Source organism: Protopterus annectens, chromosome 10.part0 (genome assembly GCF_019279795.1).
Source record: "Protopterus annectens isolate FY-2018-M chromosome 10.part0, PAN1.0, whole genome shotgun sequence".
Classification (NCBI taxonomy): domain Eukaryota; kingdom Metazoa; phylum Chordata; order Ceratodontiformes; family Protopteridae; genus Protopterus; species Protopterus annectens.
Window position 1 is genome coordinate 355748400 of NC_056744.1, and position 27532 is coordinate 355775931.

General features: G+C 41.3%; 1 protein-coding gene across 3 annotated transcripts in view; it reads right to left on the reverse strand.

Annotated features, from left to right (window-relative positions):
- RASAL2 (RAS protein activator like 2) overlaps window positions 1-27532 on the reverse strand; it is a 1712944-nt gene that overhangs the window by 486463 nt on the left and 1198949 nt on the right. For all 3 annotated transcript variants that reach the window (XM_044085261.1, XM_044085259.1, XM_044085262.1), the window contains exon 4: window positions 24690-24796. In XM_044085261.1, coding sequence (XP_043941196.1) covers window positions 24690-24796 — 107 coding nt within the window. The remainder of the gene's footprint in view (window positions 1-24689; window positions 24797-27532) is intronic.

Consider the following 27532-nt stretch of genomic DNA (forward strand, 5'->3'; position numbering starts at 1 on the left):
AATGTCATGGGTAAAGGCTGCTGACTTTCTCATTTGCTTTACTACTGGTTAAAATGTTTTCCTAAGCAGTAATAGCTACAAGGCAACTTCCATTCAAATTACAAACAAAGCAGGTATTACAGACTGTTAAAAGAAAAGGACAAAATGCATATATCAAGTGCCTGCAACAAAAAGAAATATATATACAACCTTACAAAGTTAGCAGTTTCCTTGAAAGTGCTTTTCTTTCTTTGAGGCAGTCTCACAACTAGGTATCCGTTGCAATATGTCCTGAAGTTTTTTCCCCAATAAATCCAATTAACTGAATTAGCGATATTCTATTTTTCAACTATTAATGTAACCACCACAATTCTTCATTTAGCAGCTTCCTTATTATGAACTCAGCGAGCAGTTAATAAAAAGCAGCAAGAAGCATTACAAACACCCACACGCACACACCAAAACCTAACAATGAGTTCTCAATCATGTTCCAGAAGGACCAAAGGTCTGAGTTAGTGGTTTGGTAAGTTATCCTTCTGCCTTCATTCAGACTGCAAAGGCTTGTTCCATGAAGTACCATATATACCCATATATAAGAGCAACTCACAAACGAGTCTCCTTTTCTGTACAGCAATTCTAGCAGTAGTCCTAGGTGACGTACTTAAATATGTGAAAGAACCTGTTTTATGAGGCATGCGAAAAGCAAGGTTATTTATTACATGAACCTCGGGCATGATTTTTTTACAGGCTTCTGCTTATATATGACTAAGTAACAAAAAAGTGTTTTCTAAACTATGCGTCATATGTAAATTAAAAATATAACACATTAAATCAGCCAAATTAGATGGTGTTCTTAGACAGAAGTTAATACCTCTACAGAGGATCACAACAAACAACTTAGCTGCCCCCTTTATTTTATCTTTGGAACACATACAGTGTATTTATTACAGAAGCGACATGTAATCATTTTTCTCCTCTGATGAAATCTTTGTTTTGCCTTTCCCCTGCCAGAGGTCATAATGAAGTGACATCACTGTTAATATAATGGAAACAGACAGCAAGAAGAGAATAAAAAGTTCAGGCATTAAGCCACAGAGGCAGCTGAACTGAAACTGACTGAGAAAATGTGACAATTGTGAAATTTTACACAGTATTAATTTTAATAAGCTTAATATCATGATGTTTGGAAAGGAAAAATATGTCCACAAACACACACACACACACACACACACACACACACACACACACACACACACACAGTTACTTTATCACAATATTTTTTGTTTATGCTTTTTTGACAAGAGTTAGATCCCATGACGCTAATGGCCTCTCTTCAGAGGACACCCACTGTGGCATTCATTCTGACTAGGGGAAATTTGCCCAGGGCATCAGTGAAATGCCCTGCTCTTTTCAATAACTGTCATGGGATCGTTTACATCCACCTGATCTACCCCGACTCAGGTAGATGGGACCTCAGAGGTTAACACCTCAACTGAAGGACAACACACTCAAGAATGCAGTCCTCCTTGTGCTCTACTCTACTGGCCGAACTGAAAAAAAATGAACCCAAACTCTTTCAATCTTCTAGCACCAAAGAAAGGCAAGTGTACTACTGCCTGTTGACCTAGCTACACTGTGGTGGGGGGGCTTAAACAAGTCTTGTCAACTACATGCTCTCCAGATGCTGTCAATTTCTGCTCCCCAACAAACACTGAACAAGAACTTGATTATTGGTCATATCAGAACACTGAAAGGTAATTCCTTATCTGCAGTGCTGTAGGATTGCTAAAACACTTTGACAAACCTGGATACAGAGACCGCTAAAACAAACTCTGTCAGTGTGCATCCTGTTTCCTCCATCCTTGGTGATAATGAGGCCAAACTGTTAATGAGTGCTCAGGCCTACAACTCTGACCATTAGGGTATAGAACCCAAGTAATACCCACTTTCTGGCGAGGCTGAACATTCTTTTTCTTTAACAGTTTTGTTTTACTAACTCCTCATGTCTAGTGCTACTAGGAACTAGGGAGGGACACCAGGCTGGCCTGTACTCATTGACAACATGCAGGACAGAGAGGCAAGAATATAGACAGTGGTCATAGCTGCCACCTGCCCCTACACCATGCCTTATTAAACATCCTCAACTATGCTGTAGCCCCTACCTTCCAACTTCTTCTAAAAGCACCTGTCAGGTTGACAATGCCCCTGCATTAGCAAAGCATTGTTACTACAGCAGTGTAACAAAATATAGTGTTAGTGGTTTTTTAAAATGCACTTCAGTACAGACTAACACAATTATTAATACCCTGTTTACCCTGGCATAACTCCTAGTGTTGCCAAATTTACCAGTTACAGAAGGACAGGGCATCCATCTGGCTTACCAGTCACAAGCAAGTGATTAACATTAGATAGCAGGAAGACTGTATGGCAGAAAAGACACAGGAGCTGAATGCAGGTTCATTTGTTTTTTTTTTTTTTGAGGGGGGGTTAGATAATATACTATTGTTTGCAGTCCAACACTTGGGGCTTGTAGGTAAATGGTGAAACAATGAGCCTCCATACCCCCCATGAATGTGGACATATACAACTGGCTGAAAGTTTTTTGTCTGACCACAATCCCCAAAACAGATGTTACATGGAGAACACATAGAATAAGAAATAAGTGGTACCAAACTTAAAGACATTATCAGGAAAAAATGATAGTCCTAAAATGGGTCTGTGATGGTATACTGCAAAAACTACAGGAAATGTAACCAATTTCTAAGAATTACTCAGTTGTACTACAGATGCCGCGGTGGTACGGTGGTAGCGTTGTTGCCTCACAGCAAGAGGTTCTCCCATTTGATTCTCAGTGTGGCTTGGGAGTGCCTTCTGTGTGGAGTCTACATGTCCCCCCCGCGGTTGGGTAGCGTTCGAAAGACATGTGTGCGTAAATGGGCGTGCCTTCGTTGAAGGTTGAGCTGGCACCTCAGCATTTCATAAAAATCTACTGCCAATCATTAGTGGACCGGAGTTCCGCTGTGGCGACCCCTTACCTGGAAAAAGCCGAAAGACAAACAAACAAACTCAGTTGTACTACAGACATGTCGAGGCAAAGCACTTTCACTTACTACCACAAGTAAGTTATTCCTACTACTTGCTTCTGATGTTAACATAGTTAAAAACATCTCTTAAGCGATCATTAAGTCTTATTAATGGCTTCACTTAGAAGGTAGAAATTGTATAAAATTATGCATACCTTTTGCAAAATGGCATCTGTGCCTACCATCACATCCAAAGATAGACTGAGACCCCATTCAGGTTTAAACCAGTTATAAATGTGTACTATTGTGAACTAATCTAACTGCAGAACAGTATAGTACATTAAAAGAAGTAACTATCTGTTGTGGTCCATATTAAGAGACCCTTTTTCTTACTGATTGACACTGGTGTAGTTAGGCACATAAAAAATCCTGTTTAACACTGAAAACTACTGTGAAAGTAAATGCTTTGCTTTTCATTATTTATCCCCCAACTGTCTCAAGTGAAAGCATCACTTTTATTAGGCTATTTCTTGTTGGGGCAAACAACTAACAGATGCCCTACCACACATCCACAGTGCTCATCTGACTGGCTGACCTCACACAACACAGAACAGTCTAGAAGGCAATGTAAATGTTGGCTGTCTAACGCTCAATAGACATCTCTAAATGCCAGGCTGTAACTACCTGCACCAAATCAATATCTCACCAATGGGGGTAAAATTAAAACTAGGAATCACTTCCCTCTGGACTGGACAATACTGTCTCGCACCCACATATCAAATGAAGTACAACAGGAGTGTTGTTTAGTGATGGCTTCATAACTCTCCTGTCAACCTGCCCTCCACGATCTCCAGTCTTCTATTTTTATTTATCGAGCTGCATAACACCAACAGCGGAAACATCAACTGGACATCTACTGACCCCCTTCTTACCTTTAATAAGGTGTTAGCATTTTCCTTCTTGCAGTTCATGAGCATCAAAAAAATATTATTTTCTCTTGGAACAGTCTGGGTTAGAGGTTCATAGGTGTATACTAGGCTAACTAACACAAGGTCCTTATACGCCTAGCTGTGCAACACAAGTATGACCCACAAATTTGATTTACTGACTCCTCTGTCCATCAGAGACATAGCAGCCAGACCAGGGGTGAACTTCCGATTGTCCATCCATTGGTGGGGAGCTTGTTCGAGAGAATGTGAATTCTCTGAGAAACCTCTCTCTTTCTCTCCAACGCATCATTATTTTGCAAGCAAAATTTAGATCTTTTAATCTTGTAGTTCTGATGCCGTTTGTTTTGCAGATGTACAAAATGGTCATCAAAACATGGTCTAGAGATGCCTTGTATGTCAGGCAAACATCACCTCTCAGAAGTCTGTATGAAACAGAGTAAAGAGACAGGGCTTGAGGCAATCAACACAGGACATTGTGTCTACTCCCTGCCTTCTTTTTGTAAGGGACCTTTGTGGACATTCCCAGTTGCTGCATGTGACTGGTCAGATACATACCAAAGGGGGCAATTTACTCTTTAATGGGTCTGATGTGGCCAGAGTACAGTGGTATGATGACCTCACTGGACCTAGACAGCATGCCTTTGCTTATAACTTGAACAACATAAAAGGGTTTTCTTACTACTTTGAACACGTTGGTCCAAGACTAGTTTACTACTTGCTTGAGTTTCCAGATACCTGACTAGTGAATAAACATTTAAGGGTGTTTTACTGATGTTGTGTGTGATGAGATGACCTGGGATGGCAGACTTTCCAAAAGGTACTGTAATGTACATGTTGGTACTGAGTTGGTACTGAGTTCTAAGCCACGGCTTTGGCACCAAGCATCTGACTGTATCAGATCTTCCTGCAGGGTGTTTGATTGAGGAGATTCAATTACTGCTCCCAGTTTGCTATAATCTGCAAGCTTGGTTAGTTAGTGGCCTTTGATATTGGCTTTGACATCTGAGAAGTAGATGCCAAAGAGTGGGCATAGCACAGAGCCCTGGGGGACTCCACTGGTCACCGGCCTCTTTATGGAGGTGGCCTCACTGATTCTATATCAGTGAGACAGCTAGCGATCTGGTATGTTACAATGGCGTTTATACCTAGTTCCATAAGTTTGTTGACAATGCCTGGGTTGGGTATTGTATCAAATACCTTAGCATGATCTAGGTAGCCAGTATGTACCATTTTCCCCACATCCATTGCCTTAGTGACCTTTCAAAGAAGTCCACCAGATTCAGTAAGCGTGACCTTCCTTTGCCAAAGCCAAACTGGGAAGGATCCAGTGTCTGGAGGTCTGCTATGTCCTTGTTGATAATTTCCATGATAATTCTTTCCATGGCTTTGCAAATAAGACTAGTCAGACTAATGAGTCTGTAGTTTCCAGGATCTGTTGAAGGTCCTCCCTTACGAAGGGGATGAATGTCACAAAGGTCCTCCCTTATGAAGGGGATGAATGTCACAAAGGTCCTTCCTTATGAAGGGGGTGAATGTCACAAAGGTCCTCCCTTATGAAGGGGATGAATGTCACAGTCCTCCGTTCATGTGGCACAAAGCTTGTTTTAGGACTAAAGTTAAACAATGACTCCAGGGTTCCTAACGGGTCATATGTTAGGCTACTCAGGAGGCACGTTGGGATGTTGCTGGGTCCCGCTGAGGCTGTATTCATGGCTTTTGTGAGTACAGCCAGTACATGCTCCCTAGTTAAAGATGGAGAGGTTACATTTGAGGGTATTTCTGTTAGGTAGCAGCATCCTCTATGTAGCCATTGATGTAGTTATAGAGAGTTTCCTAGAGCAATTCAACATAGGTTGCTGTGTTCTCTGAGTTGGGTGGGGGTCTGTAATTTTCTTTGGAATAGTTCCTAACTGTTACTGGCTTTAATGGAATACAGACTTGATTTTGATTTCAAAGGAGACAGCTCTGTGGTCTGACCTTACCAACAGGTAACAGAGAAACCGATTATCAGTGGATAACACTACCTCAACCTCCATGCCATCTGAATGTGAGTTTTATTTGGACTAGGTGGCAAAATATCTTTCAGACTAGGACTGCTGCTGACTTCCTAGGGTAGGGAAATCACCACTTCCTATATTATAAATACTCTGCTACCCTGATGGAAATTCCTACACACCTTTCCACCCCACGATAACTGCAGTTTGTTTGTACACCCTTCCATCCAACAGAAAACTGAAATCCCTTGCTGAGTTTTCATTCTTTTTAGATCCACTGAATGTACCCAATACTGTTACTAAAGTAAACATGTAAAAAAGCCAGTTCGTACATGACTCCCACTAAAATACTTCCACACTGTAGTCCTGTACATCACTGTTCTGTCACCCATGGGTCTCTAAATGAAACTGAAATAGATGCCCCTTGGAAGGGAGCTAAAACAATGCACTGATGGCAAGTTTAAATTTAAACACTTCTCTCTCTAAACCACCCTGATAAAGGCCCTTAAGAGAAATGTCCACAGTCTGCTCTCTACAACATTAGACAAGAGTACATGACTCACTGAAACTCCTCCAACAGAACTCATACGTAAATGTGCCTCACTGATAATAACATTCGTCTTATAATAAAAACTGCTAAAAACCCCTGCTGCTTATTGAAGTCTGAATCTGTGTGACTTTGGTGACTTCAGCACCAAAGCCATTGTTGTCAACCATAGCTTCAACGTTTTGCAAATTTGTTTTTCTTTGATTCAATGGCAGAGAGTATGCAGAACACAGAGACCATGCGTGAGCATTTTATTTATTTTACATGTGGTTACCGGGAAAGTCCGACTGGACACAATCCCTTTTTCAGTGGAGGCCTGGGGGGAAAAGCTCCATATTTACAACAAAAGATAGGTATATACAAACATCAGCATTAACACAAAAACAACCAAGTACAAACGCTTAATTTATTCACCAAAAAAATAAAGCTTTCGGGAAACACCCTTCTTCACTACTCAGAAAGTACAGTTGTATACACTTACCATAAATGTACATGTTCGAGTGTATTCACTGCTGCAGTCATCACATTTGGGTTATCTGCTTGCAGTAGCCCTCAGTCGGCCTGATTAACAAAGTCTTGGGTCCTGCGTCGGTTGCTGTCTCTTCTTCCGTGACGTCAGGTCGTCAGGGGTATAAAACATGCAGCCGACGCCATTACATCAGTTTTTCTTGCCCCAAATGTCAGGTGCCTCCCTAATGGAAAGCAATTAAATCTATAAATATACAAGGTTATACCTCCAACAAAAAAGCAAATAAACCAAAAAGCTTTTAAGCATAGTAAAGGAGAGAAGAGGTATAGCCAAAAGAAATCAGAGGGCTGGAGGGAGGGTAACCAGGACTGCAACAGTGAATACACTCGAACATCTACATTTATGGTAAGTGTACACAACTGTACTATGTTCTTCGTGTTTCACTGTTGCAGTCAACACATTTGGGTAGATTCCCAATGCTAAGGATGGGAGGAGGAATTTAGATAGCATTAGGGCCAGCTATAAGGCCCTGCAAGACTGCAGTGGCAAAGCCAGCTCTGGATTTAGAGAAAATTGGCAAATGGTAATGTTTGGTGAAAGTATGTACAGAACTCCAGGTAGCAGCTTCTAGGATGTAGAGGTAGATGCAGCCCTGGTTGAATGGGGTCTGATCCCTTGTGGGATAGGTTTTCCATGGTGCTTATAGCAGAAATGAATGCAATGGCCTATCCACTTAGAAATGGTTTGCTTTGAAATAGTCTTTCCCTCTGTCCCCACAGCAAATGCCACCAGCAGTTGTTCAGATTTCCTTTGAGGTTTAGTCCTGTCCAAGTAGAATCTAAGTTGTCTGTGCACATCTAAGGAGTGCAGTATCCGTTCCCCTTTATTCTGTGGATTAGAAAAGAAGGTTGGCAAATGAATGGACTGATTAAGGGCCACACTGGATACCACCTTGGGCATGAAAGAGGGACTGGTCCTGAGGGACACCCTGTCCGCATGAAAGATGATGAAAGGCTCCACTGCCATAAAGGCCTGTAATTCAAATACCCTTCTTGCTGAAGTGATTGCTAAAAGGAAAGCTGTTTTCCAAGAAAGGAATTTTAAATCTGCAGTAGCAGCTGGCTCAAAAGGAGGAAGGGTGAGTTTCTCCAATATAAAGTTAAGGTCCCAGGCTGGAGTTGGAGCTCTCCTGGGTGGTCTTAAATTTTTGGCCCCTCTTAGGAACTGCTTGAGCAGTGGATGGGAGAAGAGGGGAGGCTCTACGTTATAATGAGCTGAAATGGCTGAGGAGTGAATTTTTATTGAAGAAAAAGACAGGCCCTTGTGAAGCATCTCAGTTAAGTATTCTAAAATCTGAGGTAAATTGAGCACTGCTGTGCTCATCCCTTGAGATTGGTTCCAGGTACAGAATTTTTTTCCATTTTGCACCATAAGATTTTCTAGTACTAGGCCTCCTTGCCTCTAAAATGATATCCATTACTGGTTTACTGAGGGATGGTAAAGAAGAGATTAGGTAATTAGCCAGGCTGCTAGGTTCAGTGTTTGAAGCTGAGGGTGCAAAATCTGGTTCTCCTGCTGAGACAGCAGGGTAGGAGTCTGAGGCAGGTGCCATGGGGCCAACAGTGATACACTGCGCAAGAGGGGGTGTACCATTGCTGGCGTGGCCAGTCTGGTGCAATCAAAATCGTCCTTGGTTTGTCTTGCTTGATCTTTAGTAGTACCTTGGAGAGCAGAGGCAGAGGAGGAAAGGCATAAACTGATAGGTTTTTCCAGCTGAAGGACAGAGCATCCACTTTCCAAGCTTGTCTGTTAGGAGTCCTTGTGCAAAATTTGTCCAATTGATAGTTCTGGGGGGAGGCAAACAGGTCCATATCTGGGCTTCTCCATCTGCTTGTCAACATGTTGAAAATCCTTGGTTCCAGTTTCCACTCGTGTGGGTCCATGAGGTTTCTGCTTAGTTCATCTGCCAATGTATTTAGTTTCCCTGGCAGGAACTGAGCCTGTAGATGCACTTGGTAGCTCAAGGGTGTGTTCCACAATGCCATGGGTAGTCTGCAGAGGGGGTAAGAATGCATACCCCCCTGCTTGTTTATGTACCACATAACAGTGGTGTTGTCCGTCTTTACCATTAATTGTCCTGGAAGAATGTGGTCCTTGAAGGCTGTCAGAGCATTATGTACAGCTAACATTTCTTTTTGATTGATATGCAGGTGCATTTGACTTGGGTTCCATTTGCCCTGAATGCACTTCCCTGCTAGGTGAGCCCCCCATGCATAGTCTGATGCGTCTGTTGTTAGGGTTTGGGCAGCAGGGGGTAGTGTGAATGGTAGTCCCTTGTTTTGGTGGCAAGCCTCTGCCCATCAAAGGAACTCTAGGCATAGGCAAGGTATGATAGGAATCATTGCTTCTAGATCCTGAGAATGTTGACACCATAAGCTTTTTAGATACCATTGTAGTTTCCTCATATGCAGTCTTGCATATGGAATTAGAAGAATGCAGGAGGCCATGAACCTCAAGGCTTGTAGTATTTGCCTTGCAGATAGCAAGGTTTTTGTGGCCACTTGTTTGAAGTAGGTTATCAAATTAATTTGTTTCTCTGGCGTGAGGAAAGCCATCTGGGAAATTGTATTCAAGCTTGCTCCCAGGAATATAATTTGTTGACAGGGCAGCAGGTGTGATTTCTTTTCATTTATGGTGTACCCCAGACAAGTTAGCACGCTTTGTACAACGGCCAGATGTTTCAAAAGTATGTCCTGGCTTATTGCCAGAATTAGACAATCGTCCAGGTATGGGTATATTTGAATATTTCTTTGCCTGCAAAATGCAATGACTGGAGCTAGGCACAGTAGATAAGCCAAAGGGCAGTGCAGAGAACTGATAGTGCGTGTAGACTTCTTTGAAGCGTAGGTATCTTCTGCAAGATTCCCTGATTGGGATGTGCAGGTATGCTTCCTTTAAATCTAGTGTTGCCAACCAGGCATCTTTGCCTAGCATTGGAAGCAACTGGTGAAGAGTCAGCATCTTGAATTTTGGAATCACCAAAAAGGTGTTTAGGATAGACAGGTCCAGGATAGGACGCCATGAATTATCTTTTCTGGGTACCAGGAAAAGTCTCGAGTAGAAACCTTGTACCTTTTCCTCCTCTTGTACCAACTGAATAGCCCCCATGCTTAAGAGAGAAAGTACTTGCTTTTGGGCCTCTGCACACTGATTTGGAGGTAGACCCCGGCCAACCTTTTGGAGTTGGTAACGTGTGGAAGTGAAATCTGTATCCTTGGGACACTATATTTAAAACCCATTTGTCCTGGGTAATGAGTCCCCAGTTCTTTGCATGAAGTGCAATCTTTCTCCCCAAAGGGGCAGACAGTTAAGAAGTGCTTGGAAGTTTTAAAAATAAGACATTGAGACAGTTTACCATAGGGGGGAGGGCCCTCCACTGTTTAGTCCTGTGCGTCCCCTGGGACTGAAGCCTGGGTGCTCTGCTGGATCTGGGTTTGGACTGAGAAGGTCTGGAAGAGGCAGGAAAGGACCATTTCTTAGAAGGCCAATGCCTACTAAATCTTGGAGGATGTACTTGTAAAAAATCTTTAACAGTTTGCATAGATTTGGCTTTTTCTTTCATCTTTTTAAGAACTTCTTCTGCCTTGTTGCCAAACAGGCGGTCCTGATTTAAGGGAGCATCCAGTAATTTCGCTTTGACATGATCTGGCAAGGATTGCTCCTTAAGCCAAGCATGCCTTCTAAGTACAGACCCAGTTACAGCAGCCCTGCAAGATGCCTTTAGTGAATCAAAACCACACTGCATAGTATGTTTACCAACTTGTTCAGCAGAATGCATTAAATCCTGTAAATCCTTATTATCAGCACAATCAGGAATCAACATCATTTTCTGTTTAAGCACTCGAATAATATGCAGCTGATACTTTAACATATGAAACTGGCAGTTCAAGGCCCTAATGGCCAAAGTTGCAGAAGTGTACACCTTCTTACCCCATCTATCCAGTGCTCTGGAATCTCTATCAGAGGGTGTAGGATTTTTGGCAATAGTAGCCTTAATGCCCTTGGGTCCGTGTGAAATGGTCTCAGGATCCGCAGTAGGATTTTTGAAAAGGAACTTGTGAGAGTCAGGAACCCTGTAATATCTATCAGGTTTTCTGGGAGCAGGAGGTAAAGAATCAGGGGCCGAGCCAGATTCTGAAAACGCATCATCAACAATGTCCAGTACAGGAGGGATAGCTAAAGGCCTGTGCTGGGGCAGGAGTAAGAAATCCCTAAGCCTCTTTTTAGAATCAGAGTAATCCTGACTTTCCTAACGAAAATGCTCCCTGAGAGTATGCAAGGTTTCACCAAAAGAGAAATCCTCTGGGGGGGGCAGAGGGAATAGAGTCCTCAGCATCAGAATCCTCATAGGTAGATAAGGGTAAATCCTGGTCATTAGAGGAAACAGAAATTTCAGAATCCTGGTCAGAAGTATCATAAGCAAACTCAGTCCTAGGTCTCTTAGAGGGGGAAGGTTGGCTTCCACTGATTAAAGTAATAAGGTCTTTAGCCATTCTTATCATTTGTTTTTTAGGCATAGAGGCCTGACTATGCGGTCTTGGCGTCAGTTTTCTAGGCATGGTTTGAGTTTTAGGCCTTGAAGAAGAAGATGGCATCGGCTTAATATGCAAGTCAGTAGGCCTGAATACACCCTCAGAAGCCAGTGCCTGCACAGCGGCGCCGGATCCATCCAAGGTAGAGACATCCGCAGGTTCCACAGTTGAAGCATCTCGCGACATACCAGACTTCGAATGGGTCTCAGTAGAGGCCTGCAAATCTGAAGTAGCAGGTATCAGGGGCTGCAAAAGCACCTCACTGAGTACCAGCAAACTGGCGACTGGTGTAAGAGAAGCGTCGTCGGCAGTTTTGGACCTAGGTGGCCTGTCTCTGTCTTTATCTTTGCATTTTTTTTGGAATGTCGGTAGTCGGATGGCTTACCGAAGACATATCAGGATAATTGAACCGAGCACCAAAATATTTAGAAGCGAAAATATACCGACGACGGATAGTTCGTGGTTTAAATAAGGCACAAAACCGACAGCGAGGTACGTTGTGGTCAGGGCCTAGACAAGGAATACAGTACAAATGAAAATCTTTATGAGGTATTTGCTTTCCACAAAAAATGCAATTATTTACTTTTACTGACATCGGTTTAGAGCAAGAAAAAGTTTCCCCAATCGGGTACTTAGCTTTTAGTTGAAGACTTTGTTTCTGAAACTCGAAAACGAAAATTTCAGGAATCGGCCGACCGGCACTTGCGAACTGCTTTTGCTTTGGGCACCGCACGGCAAGAAAAACTGATGTAATGGCGTCGGCTGCATGTTTTATACCCCTGACGACCTGACATCACAGAAGAAGAGACAGTAACTGACGCAGGACCCAAGACTTTGTTAATCAGGCCAATTGAGAGCTGCTGCAAGCAGATAACCCAAATGTGATGACTGCAACAGTGAAACACGAAGAACATCGCAATTAAAACTTTCATTTTATAGATTAGTAAAACAGCACATGACACAGCCAGCCAATACTATTAAATGAATAATTAATGACAAAACTCAAAGTCACAAAATAAAAATAAAAAGCATAAATATTTAAAATTTCAAACAACTTACTTAAAACACTTTTACTTTCAAATAATTTATTTATATTGCTTTTGTTTAGCAGCCAAAATAGGTCTTAACAATTGCTGTAATAACATTTTCTACAAAACTTTAGTACAGAGTCAGTATACAGCTTAACTAACATAGTAGTATATTTAGTAACACAGTATCATATTTAGTAGAATTCAATATAGCCTAAAACAAAAGTGTATTCTTGTTTTCTGCAGAGATTAATTTCTTGGCAGTTTAAGTGGAGATGTCCTAGCCTTCCTGTAGTTCATGCATTATAAGCATTGCCTCACATTAAAAATGGCAAAATCTTCTTAAACTGATTAAACAGTTATTACGATAACAGGACTGACAAAACAAATCATGCAAAGAAAACACAGTAAAGCAACCATCTTCATTAAGGATAAGTACACCTTGAGACTGGTCAAACAGTCCGATTCTCTTGAGCTCCTCCATGTTTAATTAACTACAGACAAAGCCCCCTACCACATCATAACTGGCTACAGGTCTCCCACCACAAAACAGGAAAAGCATACCACATACCTGGACTTACTGGAGTCAATGCAAATGCTCTGAAACAGCTAGTCAACACACCTACAAGAGGCTCAAATGTCCTAGACATATTACGTACTAACGAGGGAGAGCATTGCACTACCAACCCCCCCGCCCCGTGTGATGTCTTTACTGGTAAGATCGGACCATAAATCTCATCTGATGTAATTCTAAGACCAGATAGCCTATCAAGCTCAAAATCGCTTACAAAATTTTCAAAGACAAATGACCTCCTACTAAGTGATGATATAAGAAGTTTCAAAGCCCCTTTGAACACAGATAACACATACTCTTATGCAGAGGTGTACACCAATGTCCTGTATAACCACTTAAGCAGTTGTATGAAAACAAGCCACCCTGGTGGACCCCTTATATAAACAGGCTATACAACAACAGAAAGAAACTAAAGTCCAAGAATAAGAGGGAACTGCCTGAGCAGAGGAAGAAATCCCCCCTCTCTAGCTTAAATAGACAAATAAGAGATCTTGTCAAGTCATCCAAAGCTAATTCCAAAGCAAAAACAGCAAGGAAAATCACAAGGCATCCTTTACCTACATCTGAAATCTAAAAGGGAATACCCAGCTATGCACTCAACTGCTTGTGGACGGCACCACCCATACTCAACTGGAGGTAATAGACAACCTGCTAGCTGACAGATTTGGAGCAAACTTCACCCCCCTATCCCCTCCAGTCATCCCCCAAAGTATACCTGCCACCATTCCTCAGCTTATTTTCTCAAGACAGCAGGTCATCTCCGTGTTTTCCAAAACCAGAAACACAGCATCAGTGGGACCAGACAACATCCCAGGTTGCCTTTTAGACAGCTTAAAACATGACCTAGCAAACCCACTTGGATCCCTGTTTAACTACAGCCTGAAAACTGGCTATTTTCCGGTGGAATGGAGGACAGCAACAGTAATCCCTTTGCACAAAGGGGGACCATCAACCGATCCTGGCAATTACAGGCCCATAAGCCTGACTAGCCTCATCTGCAAGGCCATGAAAGAATTATTACAGACCTTTCTAACAAGAATATAAATAATCTCCAAACTCTGGACCCAACCCAGTTCAGATTCGTTAAAAGTAGATCATGTCTGTTAAACACGCCTGACTTCTTCAAGAAAGTCATCAAGGCCCTGGACAAGGGAAAGACAGTGCATACCACCTACCTTGACCTAGCCAAGACATATGACAATCTCCCACTCCGGTATTAAAGAGAAATGCTCCCAACTGGGAATTAACCTCTACATTACCAGATGGGTAGCAAACTGGCTCACCGACAGGACACACTGTCAAAGTGGGTGACTTCACTTCTAGCAAAAGACCAGTCACTAGTAGCATACCACAGGGTTCCTTGCTGGGCCCTTTACTGTTTAGAATTTATTTCTCAGAAGTCCAGGAAAACTTGGACATCCTGTGGCTAAGCAAGTTTGCTGATGACTGCAAATTGGGAGCAATCATGGAGTCCCCTAATGATGTTAATATACTGCAGACAGGGTTAATGCAGACAAGTGACTGGTGATAAAACCACAGATTAAAGCCAAATGCAAAAAAAGGCATAATTTATTCCCTTTGGGAAAGCTGTCATCCCTGCTGATTACATTATAGACAGCACCCCCCCCCCCATGTGTAGACCCAGTGGTATGTGATCTGGGTACTCAGGATGATAGCAATCTGAACTTTTGACCACCACATATCTACAGTAGTAAAGAAATCCTTCTATGTGGTGCATCTTATAGTAAAGGCATTGCACCTAGATCTAAAGATGCTACAATTCCATTATACTCGGCCCTCATCAAACCAGTAATCGAGTTCAATGCTCCATTTTTGCATGATCCTCACCAGACACCTGCAACAACTGGAGAGACCACAGAGGTTTCTCACCAAGAAATTACAGGGTACACAAAATAAGTCTTATGCAGAAAGACTGAAAGCCCTGTCACTGAATTCTGTCATATACAGTTTGCCAAGAGGTGACCTGTACCTGGTTTACAGGGCAGTCTCTGACCCGGCCCTTATGGAAATGCTACACATTCGTAAATCAAACTGCATGAGGGTCACTTTCTCCAGGAATCTTAACCCAGTCTCTGACATGAACAGGCCATGCTGGAGAGATAGCCTCATCTCCCAGAGACTGCCACTTCTCTGGAATAAGCCTCCAATTCATGTGAAACAAAGCCCCTCCCTGATCCTCTTCAAATGCAACCTAGATCAATGGATAGGTGACCACAAATTCACTCCTGGTGTGGTGCCCATGTTCCTCCTGGACAAATTAAGTCGGTATTAACTACCATAGACCCTTACCTCTGTGAACTTCACTCACTTAACCTAACCACTGACAACTGCGGTAACTCGGGATAAATATGGATATGCTTGTAAGGGCTCTAGGGCAGTTAGCCTAATAAACTTCTATGAACCTATGACCAAGTTTAAAAATGATGGCTTGTTACTTATGTGAATCAGCATATGCCCCTCGTAAAAGCAGTGTTATAATGTACTGTCATCAGTTCAAGTGAGACGTCATCTTAATACAGGGAAACCAGTGACTGAGGAGAAGAGACAAGACAACTGACATCTGTGAGCGGTAGGTCATTTCTTTATACTGCTACAACAATCTTGGGATTCTCTAATAGCCATATAATATAACTACAAAAATCAAGATGCCCCCATTGTCTTTTAATCTGAGACACTCCAACACTAAATATACTGCAGTACTTTACCACAGTATCATACCTCTCAACCTCTTAGGACAAGAAATCTGGACAAAGCCTGACAATAATCAAACTACACTTCCAACAGCATTGGCAATGTCCCTGCTTAAACCCCGACTAACCACCACCTGCTGTTCCTGCAAACTCTCCCTAAGCATTTCAATCATATACTCTAATAAGTGTATGAATTCCTGATGGGACTTAGCCCATAACTGCGTGTATTATTGTCTGAAACTGAAGCCGCATGATTTTGATGTTGTCTACTATGTTTTATCTAAGTTTGTAACCCTACTGAAAACTGCATATTATACTTGTCTCTAAATGTTTCTATTGTTCCTAATGTATTTGTACTCTGCTTTCTGGAGCTCTTCTCCCTGGGCCTCTGCTGAAAATGGACATATATCCAGTCGGACTTTCCCGGTAAACAGATGTAAAATAAAAATAAAATAAAATAAATAAATAATGGTGGTACAAAGGCTCAAAAATAGGGAGAGATTTTAAATATTGCTCTTATAAAGTAAGAAAGTTGCTAGAGTAAAAGGGAATGTATTAAAATACATTTTCTAAAGGATGTGAAGTCTGAAACTCAAATGTATGACATTATTTACTTCAGTCCTCAGATCATCCCAATGATTGCTGCCAGTAAACCAAAAATGTTATGAGGAACAGGCCAACATTTTGAGGCAATAATTTGGACAGTTTGAAGTATGTACAGTATTAGTGTGACTGTGTGACCCAGCTGCTCTAACCCCACACACATTCCTACATTTGCTTATTCTGCATGTAGAGGTAAATTCAAAACAAACCACAGAATTGGCAGTGAATATGAAACTATCGTAGGGGTACAGTGTATGACAGCTATGAAACACTTGGACTGTGTTTCTAGGGGGCAGGATGTACACGATACAGAGGCAATATGGATGCTACGGTTAGCAAACTGCTGAGTGAGTGGGTGCTCTAACATGTTGTTTCCATGATTTAATGCATTTAAGGTTTTTGTTCTTCATTAAATGTTTAGAAGGAAACTTTACCTGCTTTAATACGACTTTTTTGAATGAAGTAAATAAAACAATAAACACAGCATGCACTCCCAGGTTTACATGTTAACACCACGGTGCTCTCAAGGAGTGATTCCTACTTATAAATAAAGCAAACAATTTAAAGAACAGTTATTAAGCCAGCCTGAGCAAACAAGTTAAATAACTATTCAAACAAAATGCACAACATAGTCACACAAAATGTTCTCTACTGCAAATGATTTAAGTTATTTTCAAGTTTAATTTGAGCATAAATGTTTCTAGTTGGAATAAGATCTGATTCATTTACCAATTCTGCTGGTTTCCCCAACAGGAAGTGACACGTGGCAGCTGCTGCTTGGCAACAAATGTACAGAGCCACCAAAACACATGATTAAGGAAAACTAAACAATTTTTAGCTTGTAATAAAGGATAGCAGTAACATGAAAGACATGCTTTTTTGTATTTATTGCAGCTGAAAAACAGCTTTTAACAAACTGCTGTTTTAATTAACAAACTAGGCTTTCTGTAACAGGAAGCAAGATGGGTACATGCAGGCCATGTAAACCAAAGCAGCCATCTTGGCATGAGTCTATTATGCCATCCAAGGTCAGTTTAATGTCAAGAATAACCAAAATACAATAAACAGATACAGCTTAAAATAAATCATCTGGTCATTGCTTTGTGAACTACTCTTAGACACCTGCCTATTGGTCTTGTCACACATGCGCCACATTAACTCCTGTAAGCACCAGTAAATGTACTAGTGGATTGACTGCTGCAGCTATTTTTGGATTCTAACAAATGTTCATCTAATAAAAAAAGTCTGTTGACCTAAAATCTTTTCACATTTAATCTCTAAAACAGAAATTCATAAGTTTTAGAGTTAATTGTATTAGTGCATCTGATATGGTCAGGGGGTACCACATATGGACATGACATAGTGTAAGCATCAGCAAAGAGCTGTGCTGGGCAGAACATGCGATGGGGAAAGTAGGTCAGTACCGTAAGTCCATTTCGAACAAGAAATTGACCACCAAGTAATGTGCCCCACATGAGAATATACAAACTTCTACAGAGACTACACAATCAGATGCGTCAAAGACGACCTGCAAACCCCACATTCTCAGTCATGGTGATAGGGTGCATCACAGAGAACCTATAGTTATCAGTCCATCAGCAACAGCAGTCAGATGCACACAGGGGAAGGGCTTGACCACTGTCTAGGCCACAAGGAACGATCGGACACACCAGAGTGGATGTGGGACCAGTCATACACACCGCATGAAACTACAGTTATCAGAACAACCAGGGATGGTAACCACATGCAGAGAAAAGGGGGCTACACCAGCAGTGGTGACTGAGGGCACATGGGGACACCCACAATCACTATATCAACAGGAAGAACAAAGGGTACACATGAAGGGATTCTCAAACAACAAGCCAACAAGGACAGGACTACAATGCACCACAAAGGACCCAGCAGCCTGAAGGTCATCAGTAACCACAGGACAATGAAATAAAAAAGACAGAATTAAGCCAATATGGGTGGGCAGCTTGCCATTTATTTATTTAACATTTGTTGACTGGGAAAGTCTGACTAGGTTCCACAGATCCTGTTTTCAGCGGAGGCCCGGGGAGAAAATGCTCCAGAAGCATGTCTTTAGAATGTGGGAGGAAACCAGAGTAACCGGAGGAAACCCATGCGAACGCAGGGAGAACATGCAAACTCCACACAGAAGGCACCCCAGCCAAGAATTGAACCAGAGAACCTCTTGCTGTGAGGCGACAGCATTAACCACTGCACCATCCAACATGACTATTTTGATGTTAATAGCTGGAAACCAGTTCAGTTTGGGCCTTGGTGACCATTTAAGGGAGTTTTACCCCCATTCTTCTGGGGTATTTAACATACAAGACTTTTACTGCTTTATCTAGCACTCTTACATGCACGTCCCACAATATGCACATTACTTCAGAGTATAACTGTGCTTTCTATTGTGCTCCATACCCAACATGACTGCCTGTAAATTATATTAAACAGCACAGATCACTGTTTTGACGTAGAACCAAATCAGTAAGTAGCCTTCTTATTTACTAATGTTGTAATTCCGAGGGTTTTTACCTTGTCGATGACTAGAGGTGAGGAGCAAACTGGCATTCATAACCCTAATAGTTATTTATTTTTTGGCTAGGGTAGTCTGATTGGGCCTTGGTAGCCCCTTTTCAGCAGAGGCCCTGGGAGAAAAGCACCAGTTAATAAAATAAAAGGTTTTATACAATAGAGAAAACTGTAAAACTTTAAGTTACAATACGGATGTACAATAACTGAAAGGCAGCTATACTAGGGAGATATTACAGTAAAAGATAAGTGCTTTCATCTAAAATTTTAAAGATCATCAGATAAAAGTCTTTATTTTAAGATGAAAGTGCTTACCTTTAATGAATCAATGAACAGTGGTTCAGCTACGTCCCTAGTGTTCTCTTTTATGTGATTTGGCAGTTTGTCGTATTTTGTTTGGAGTTTTTTTACCTAGTTTTAGAGACTACAGTAAGTAAACTATGGTCATTATAGTTTAATACATGATAAATTGGCATACACAGAGAGAGGTTTAAAATGTCAGTTTGTAATTTTACATTTATGGGTAGGAGAAATATGAGAGAGGACATGTAGGAGATATGAGAAGAAAGCAGACAGGAGGTGAGGAAATGTGAGTTGTGTGCACATTTGTTAGCTGATATAGAAAAAAAAGTTGCTATGAAGTTGGGGTCGGATGTAGAAGGTGCTGAGTTTGAGTAAGAATTTTGCTGGATGGAAAAATATGTCAGGGGGTAAGTAGAGACAGTAGAGGTAGCAGTAAGGGCAAAGGGGTAAAAGACATCAGGAGATTTATATTGAGAATTTGGTTTGTTGAGGTATACAGAGGTAATGCAGATGTGCAAAAACTGGTGTAGTCTAGCCTGGAGAGGCACAAGAGCTGAGCCAAGTGTTCTTAAAGTGCTTTAGTAAGTTTTCGAATCTGGATAGGTTGGTTTGTTGTCTGATGTTGCAAAGGACAGAATTCCTTATTTTGGGGACATAATCTGATGACAAGGACAAGTCAAGCAGAGTTGTGGGTTTTAGTTATGGTTAAATAGGGCTTGTCTCTGTAGCATAGTGATTGTACAGGGGTGTAAAGTTTCACTAAGGATTGTAGTGCAGGACAGTGTTTGGGGTTTGTAGATTATGTTATGAAGAGGTGCCAACTGGTAAGAACACCAAGTGTGGAAATTCTAGTCAGCCTAATTGTTTTAAATCTAGGCAGTGGTGGAAATTAGCAGATTTGTGAGTGGCAAATTTAGCTATAATGTTACAGCATTGTTCAAGTTTTGTTAGTAGAGACTGCAGAAGTTTGGTGTAGATGAGGGTTAGAATATAGCAGTGAAGGTAAGAGATATACATATGCTTTTATTTTTTGGCATTCCTAGTTAAAAAGTGCTTGCTATTATATAGAAGTACATTTTTCTGTGGTTTTCTTAACAGATATAAAGGATGCCCTGTTTGCACAACCGTCCAGGGAATGACCTTAGTATCTGGTAGTACAGGACGGCAGCATGAAACAGCAGTATAAACAGCTGCACAACAAATCAACCATAACTGGATAGCATTTACCTGAAAGCACCGAATCACACATCCTCAACTGTGATTTATTAAAGAGGCACTTTAATGAAATAAATACTCAGAAATATGCAAACTCTGATCACATGTAGACTTACATAACAGGAAGAAAACTATGTTAGTAGAAGCAGCAATTCACCCTGCACCCCTGACATGGCAGATGGCACTTCTGATAAACTCCTACTTATGTTCACAGGCATTCGAAGAGCACAGAGAGCTGAGTAAAAAGAATTACAAATATTGCCTCTATGTTGGATTCTTGGGGTTTTTACGTCTACGTAGGGGATTGTGTGGGTCTGTACACCTGGAAAAATGCTGTGTTTAAGTTGAGCTGTAGCCTGTTACTTCTCACCGTAGGACTGCTTCAGTAAAGTCACTCTACAAATGCCATGGAACAACTAGTCACCATCCCCACAAAAGGAGAGAACATACTTGATCTCATCATCACAAACATGGGAGCACAATGTTCAACGCCAGAAGTATACCCCTCACTGGTGAGATCTGATCACAAACTAATCTCGCTGGAGGTCCTCATCCCGCCCCCACCCGAAATGAAAAAGACCACAGTAAAGAACTTCTCGAAAGCCGACTTCACACTTCTAAAGACTAGTGTGGTCTCCTTTAAGGCCCCTGAGCCGGCGGTTAACATTACTCAAACCGCTGAATCACTTACAAATGCCTTCTACCAGCACCTGCAGGGCTGCATGGATCAGGCAATCCCAAACAAAACAAAGACTCTTTGTACCAAAGGCAAGCGTCCAGTCTGGTGGACCCCAGCCATAAACAAACTCTACAATAAAAGGAGAAAACTACTACAAGATAGAGCAAAATCCTTAAAAGGTAAGACACCGCTGATCACTATAAGTAAAAAGCTAAGAGCTCTCATAAAATCATCCAAAGCTAATTTTGAGAAAAAAATAGCTAAGGACTCTAAAGACAACCATAAAGCATTCTTTAGCTATGTCAGAAACCTAGGAGGAAACTCCCAGATATGCTCAGAATTAGTTCAAAATGATGTGAAGATTACTGATCCTACAGACATTGCCAACATACTGGCTGACAGGTTCAGTGCAAACTTCTCCCCACCCTCCCCGCCTAAAGAAGAGATATCTATACCAAATGATTGTAGCCCCCCAAACATCTCCAACGCTCAGGTGAGAACTGCTATCTCCAAGGCAAAGAACACAGCATCCATGGGACCTGATGGAGTCCCCGGCTGTGTGCTCCATGAACTCAACGAGGAATTAAACCCACAGTTAGGACAGCTGTTTAATCTTAGTCTCACCTCCGGATACGTACCCAGGGAGTGGCGCACAGCGACTGTGGTCCCACTCCACAAAGGCGGTGCCTCCACCAACCCTGGAAATTACCGTCCCATTAGCTTGACAAGCCTGATCTGCAAAGCTATGGAAAGGATCATAATGGATCTCATAAATAAAGACATAGGGAATTTGCAGACTTTGGATCCAACCCAGTTTGGCTTTGTCAAAGGCAGATCATGCCTTTTAAACTTGGTTGACTTTTTTGAAACAGTCACCAAGGCCATTGACGAGGGAAAGGCAGTCCATACAGCCTACCTAGACCTGGCGAAGGCTTTCGATACAATACCCCACTCGGGTATCATTGAAAAACTCATCAACTTAAATGTAAACCCATACATTACAAGATGGGTTGCAAACTGGCTGAGTGACAGAACCCACAGGGTCAGAGTTGCTGGCGCCATGTCAGACTCTAAGCCTGTCACAAGTGGTGTCCCACAGGGCTCAGTCCTGGGCCCACTCTTGTTTGGCATCTACTTTTCTGAAGTACAAGCAAACACAGGAGGGTTATGGCTGACAAAGTTCGCAGATGACTGCAAACGGGCGCCGTAGTTGAGAACACATCCGACACAGATATCCTTCAGAAGGGTCTCACAGAAACGGATAACTGGTGCCAGAGCCATGGCCTCAAGTTAAATGCCAAGAAATGCATAGTCATACCCTTCGGGAAAAATAAGGTTACCCCTAGCTACCATATAGGTGGCAATCCCCTGAACACAGAAGAAGTTATTAGGGACCTGGGAACCCAGGTTGACAGTAGCCTTTCATTCGACACTCATATTGCTAAAGTAGTTAGGAAGACCTTCTACATTGCCCACCTTATCATGAAGGGATTCACATCTAGATCAAGGGAAGTCATAGTCTCTATACTCATCACTCATCAGACCAATGATCGAGTACAATGCCCCATTCGGAATGTATCTGACCCGACACTTGCAGCAGCTGGAGAGGCCACAAAAGTTCCTCACCAAAAGGATAAAGGGTCTCAAAAATCTGTCTTATGCTGCACGACTGAAAGAACTCCAGTTATATTCAGTTGCGTACCGCTTACTCAGAGGTGACCTATGCCTGACATACAAGGCCATGTCAAACCCAGATTTGATGAATATGCTTCATCTCAAAAAATCTAGATCCCTCAGAGCCACAAGGGCGGGTGACTTAAACCTCGACATGGTTATTAATAGGACGTGCTGGAGGGATAGATTCATCACCCAGAGACTCCCTATGCTGTGGAACAAAATCCCGGTTTATGTGAGGCACAGCACCTCGCTGGCCTTGTTCAAGAGGAATCTTGACCAATGGATGGGAGATCACAGATACACCCCAGGGGTTACCTCAGTGTCACTGCTCGACAGAGGCACAGCTAAATAATGGGCATAGTTTCTCCAAACTAAGGGGTGGCTTAAGCCACAAAACTATAGCTAGGCTTATAAATGCCCTCGGGCAGATAGCCTAGTATGAACCTATGAACCTAAACATCAGATCATGTGGTCTGTGACGCTATCTACAGTAAGTCAAGTAGATCCACTGCACCTGTTTTGCACACACTACCAGTTTCCACACCAAAACAATGATCTAACGTGCTTCTCCTAAAATGCAAATCTAAACCATATATAACTTTACAATAAATAATCCAAAAGACTCACTTTAGGACAGTGCCATAACACATATCTGCATTTACTATTACATGACACTGAATATACCCCAACAGTGTGGCCATTAACACAGACGATTAAGACTAGGTGCTATTTTCAGCTTCTTATAGCCAGCCAAGACTTTCAGTCTGTCAGCATCCATTTGCCTATTGTGAGATTCTGAGCAACTCACTTAACCAAACAATACTCTGGGAAACTGAGCTAGGCTCCTCAATGGTTACCTGGAGCACCTGGACCATATGCAACAACCTGCATATAGGACATAGTAAACATACACCTTGATGCAGAGCAGGTATCCACAAGTCCTTCAGTAAACTTATCATAAAATCTAGGTAGCATGTTACTGCTAATTCAAGTTTTATGGCTTGCAGTTTTCCAGTGAAATTGCTCAAACAAGTTCTCTCTCACATGGAGTTTACAAGTACTGCACTGTAAAACAGCAGTTTGTACTGCCCAAATTCTATTCTTTACAGAGACATATCACTTAGCACTATACAAGCCTATTTCTACTACAAAAAATAACCAACGTTGTAATCAGTCAGTGTCTGACATGCACACACACACACACACACACACACACACACACACACACACACACACACACACACACACACACACACACACACATCTCGCTATTCCAAAGAAAAATTCTGCTCATTTAAAAAATACTACTTAAAACTTTTAGCACCACAACTTTGGCAAGTCAGATCACTACAATATTTCATCAGGTATGTACACTGACCTAGTGAAGTCCCCCCTGCCCAGTTGTGATTAGACCCCAAGTACATTGTAAAACAAAACAGAAGAAGCGGTATTAAATTCAACAACTGATAACATCAGATTACAAAAATACAAGGCATAAAGCACAGCATAACATCTGACTTCAGATAAAAAAAAAATATCTTAATTACAGACAGTATAACCCAGCAAGTAAATATGACAGCTGTGCCTGTTTCACAGATGTAGGTATTTTAGTAAGTTCTAATAGCACCGTGGAAGAACAAGAAACAATGTTTTGTAATACAATAGAGGGCCATACTTCAGCAGGGTATTAGCACCACAGTGTTGAATTACAACAGTGTGCAACTTTTGCATATTTTGGCAAACCTGACACATTCACTCAGTTCTGACAGGCAATACAATGCAAGTTAAATACTTCTTTCTTTACCGTGACTTTAAAAGGAGAAGTATTGCCTGCTTCCATGGAATTACTCTTTTCTGATGTCCCGGGTCCAGATATACTTCTCCGACGTGGAGAATGCTCAGCGGGCAGCTCTGAAATGGAAGAGAACAACAACTTACTAAGACAGCATAAATCATGACATCTAAAACTAACTCAAATTTAGCTAGAAATGGCTAAACTGGAGTTCTCCAAAGGAGCATGCAGAATGTCCCCTCCCCCCCGTCCACACCATTAACATATCACAGCAGTAAATTCATCAGCAAGATGAAAGGCACTCCTAAGGGAGGTGTTAGCCCATTAACAACAAATAACATTAGCAAAAATAAATTCATTACAAGCCACCAAGTCTAAACGTATCTCTGTTTTAAAGAGCATACCACACATTCCCAGACACCTTCATCTAACCCTGTTTCATTAGCAGTGCACTAAAGGTGATGAAGTTATTAGTTGAAAACAGAAGTCTGTGTTATGTTTTTATGCTTTCCTTTCACTTGTCCACCTATGACATCATTATACCCATGACTTCCAGCTAGGACTTTTATACCATGGCAAGGCTTTCTAGATATATAAAGTCAAGCTATATCTTCAGATGCGAGGACATGTATTTATGTTGCAGTTCTAATAATATCATATAGTTAAAATTGAATTAAATACTACTAAATATTTAAAAAAAAAAAAAAAAAAAAATACAAAAGTAAGGGTTTGTGTTTGCCATATCTAGTTTATATAGTATTTACTGAGAAGAGGTGGCTGTAATGAGCGTACAAATATACAAAAACATGTATAATCCAGGTGTTGAGGAGTGTAGTTACTATCAATACCTGCTTCTCTGATTTGCATACTTCACTCAGAGCTGCTGTCAGGGAATTTGGTGCCACAAACAACCACCTGTTTTCTGCCTGCAGGCTGAATGTTAGCAAATTCTATGTCACTTAATGACAGCTTGTATACTCTTGGACTGTTTTTAGGTAACAGCAAATTAGTTTCCAGGCTGCTACATTAATAATTTAAGCATGGCAGCAGAAGAAGTTTATAAAATGTTACTAAAAAGCAAATTTATAACTTGTTGCTATATTTGAAAGAAAAGCTTCACAGTCTGCATACTGTCACACTGCTCATCTGTTTCTTAAAGTTTCATCTGCCAATCAGCACCTTTACAAGTTTGTGCTGAGCCAGACCCAGTCTCCGCCACATCATTTCTACAACTTTGATCCCCCCCGCCATACCTCTCTAACTCTTGCCCCAAGAAATCTGGATAAAGACTAAAATAATGAGGGGGGGGGTCCAAAGGCCCTAAAATAGGTGCAGATTTTAAATATTGTTCTTATAAACTTAAAACATTGCAAGAATAACAGGATTTGTGTTAGCATGCATTTTTCTGAAGTATATGAAGTCTGAAACTCAAATGTGTGTTGTCATTTAGTGATTTCAATCCTCAGTGAATTGCCAGAAAACCAGAAATTTTATGAGGAACCGACCAAAAATGCATGGCAAAAATCTGGACATTTGAGAGGTATGATTATTGTCTTCCACCTCTGTGATACAACATGGCCCTTAGCAATACCAGCTTTGAAATAAAATGCAAAACACCATCTTTTTGCTCCACAAACAATATACTGTGACACTGTGTATGTCAAGGGGTAATTCTCAGTGCCATGAGGTTGCTTTTTCAAATTTGCTGTGAAAAGGTGTCACACTCATACCTGTGTATGCTTCCTTTCAAGATAACCAACATTTTCTAAAAGAGTATGTCATTGTTAGTTAATGTGTCCAACATACTCTCTTGTACAAGTCACTGAAAAAAGCATGTATGCATACCTCGCAACTGTCTAGATTTTCGTAGAATTACCAGAATTCTGCCTCATATTTTTGGTCTGCTCCTCATAAAAGTTTGTGTTTTTTCCCTGGCAAATCACTGATTTGAGTCACAAAATAATAACATACATTTTGCGTTTCAGGTACATATCCTTCAGAAAATGCATACAAATACAAATCCTGTTATCTAGCAACTTTCTAGACTCATACGAGCAATATTTAAAATCTTGTGCCATTTTCAGAACTTTGTTCCCTTTCTTATATTCTATATCAACCATCTTTCTGCCCTGCTCTGTTATCTCTCATCTCCCATTACTCTCCTACCAGACAATCTCAGAAGTGCAACCCAAGACTTACTAAAGGTTCACAAACCAAAAACCAAAACTGGTAGCAACTTATATAGTTACCACCCCTCTATTGCATGGAACAAACTCCCTTTACAAATAAGAAATCTGACAAACCCTAAACAATTTAAAATAGCCACCAATGATTACTTTAAAAAACACTGGACCTGCCTCTGCTTACTCCCTCCCTGACCAAAATCCTCCCTTCTTAGCTTCAAAATAACCAGTTTAGATCCTTATTCAACCTACTTCCTTTACTATCAGTCAGACCCCTTTACTAAGCTGAATGCTGCCTAAAAAAAAATTCTAATTAGCATATTCCTGTCAAACCACTACTTCTTACACCTCACACTTAAACTGGTGCGTCATCCGGCTTGCTTACACCTTATATGACGTGATAATTATTGTAATGACGATTGTATACCTAAATAATTCTTGGCCATTTCTTTTGCTCAAATATTGAATTGTAATGATGTCTGTATACCTAAATAATTCTTGATTTATTCTTTTTCTCTAATATTGAATGTCTAATTACTGTTGTTAATTGTCCTATATATGTGTCTAGAGCTTTTCTCCCCGGGCCTCTGCTGAAAAACGGCTTTTGCTCAGTCGGACACTCCCGGTCGACAAATGTAAAATAAATAAATAATATTTTAGGCTTTGCCCAGA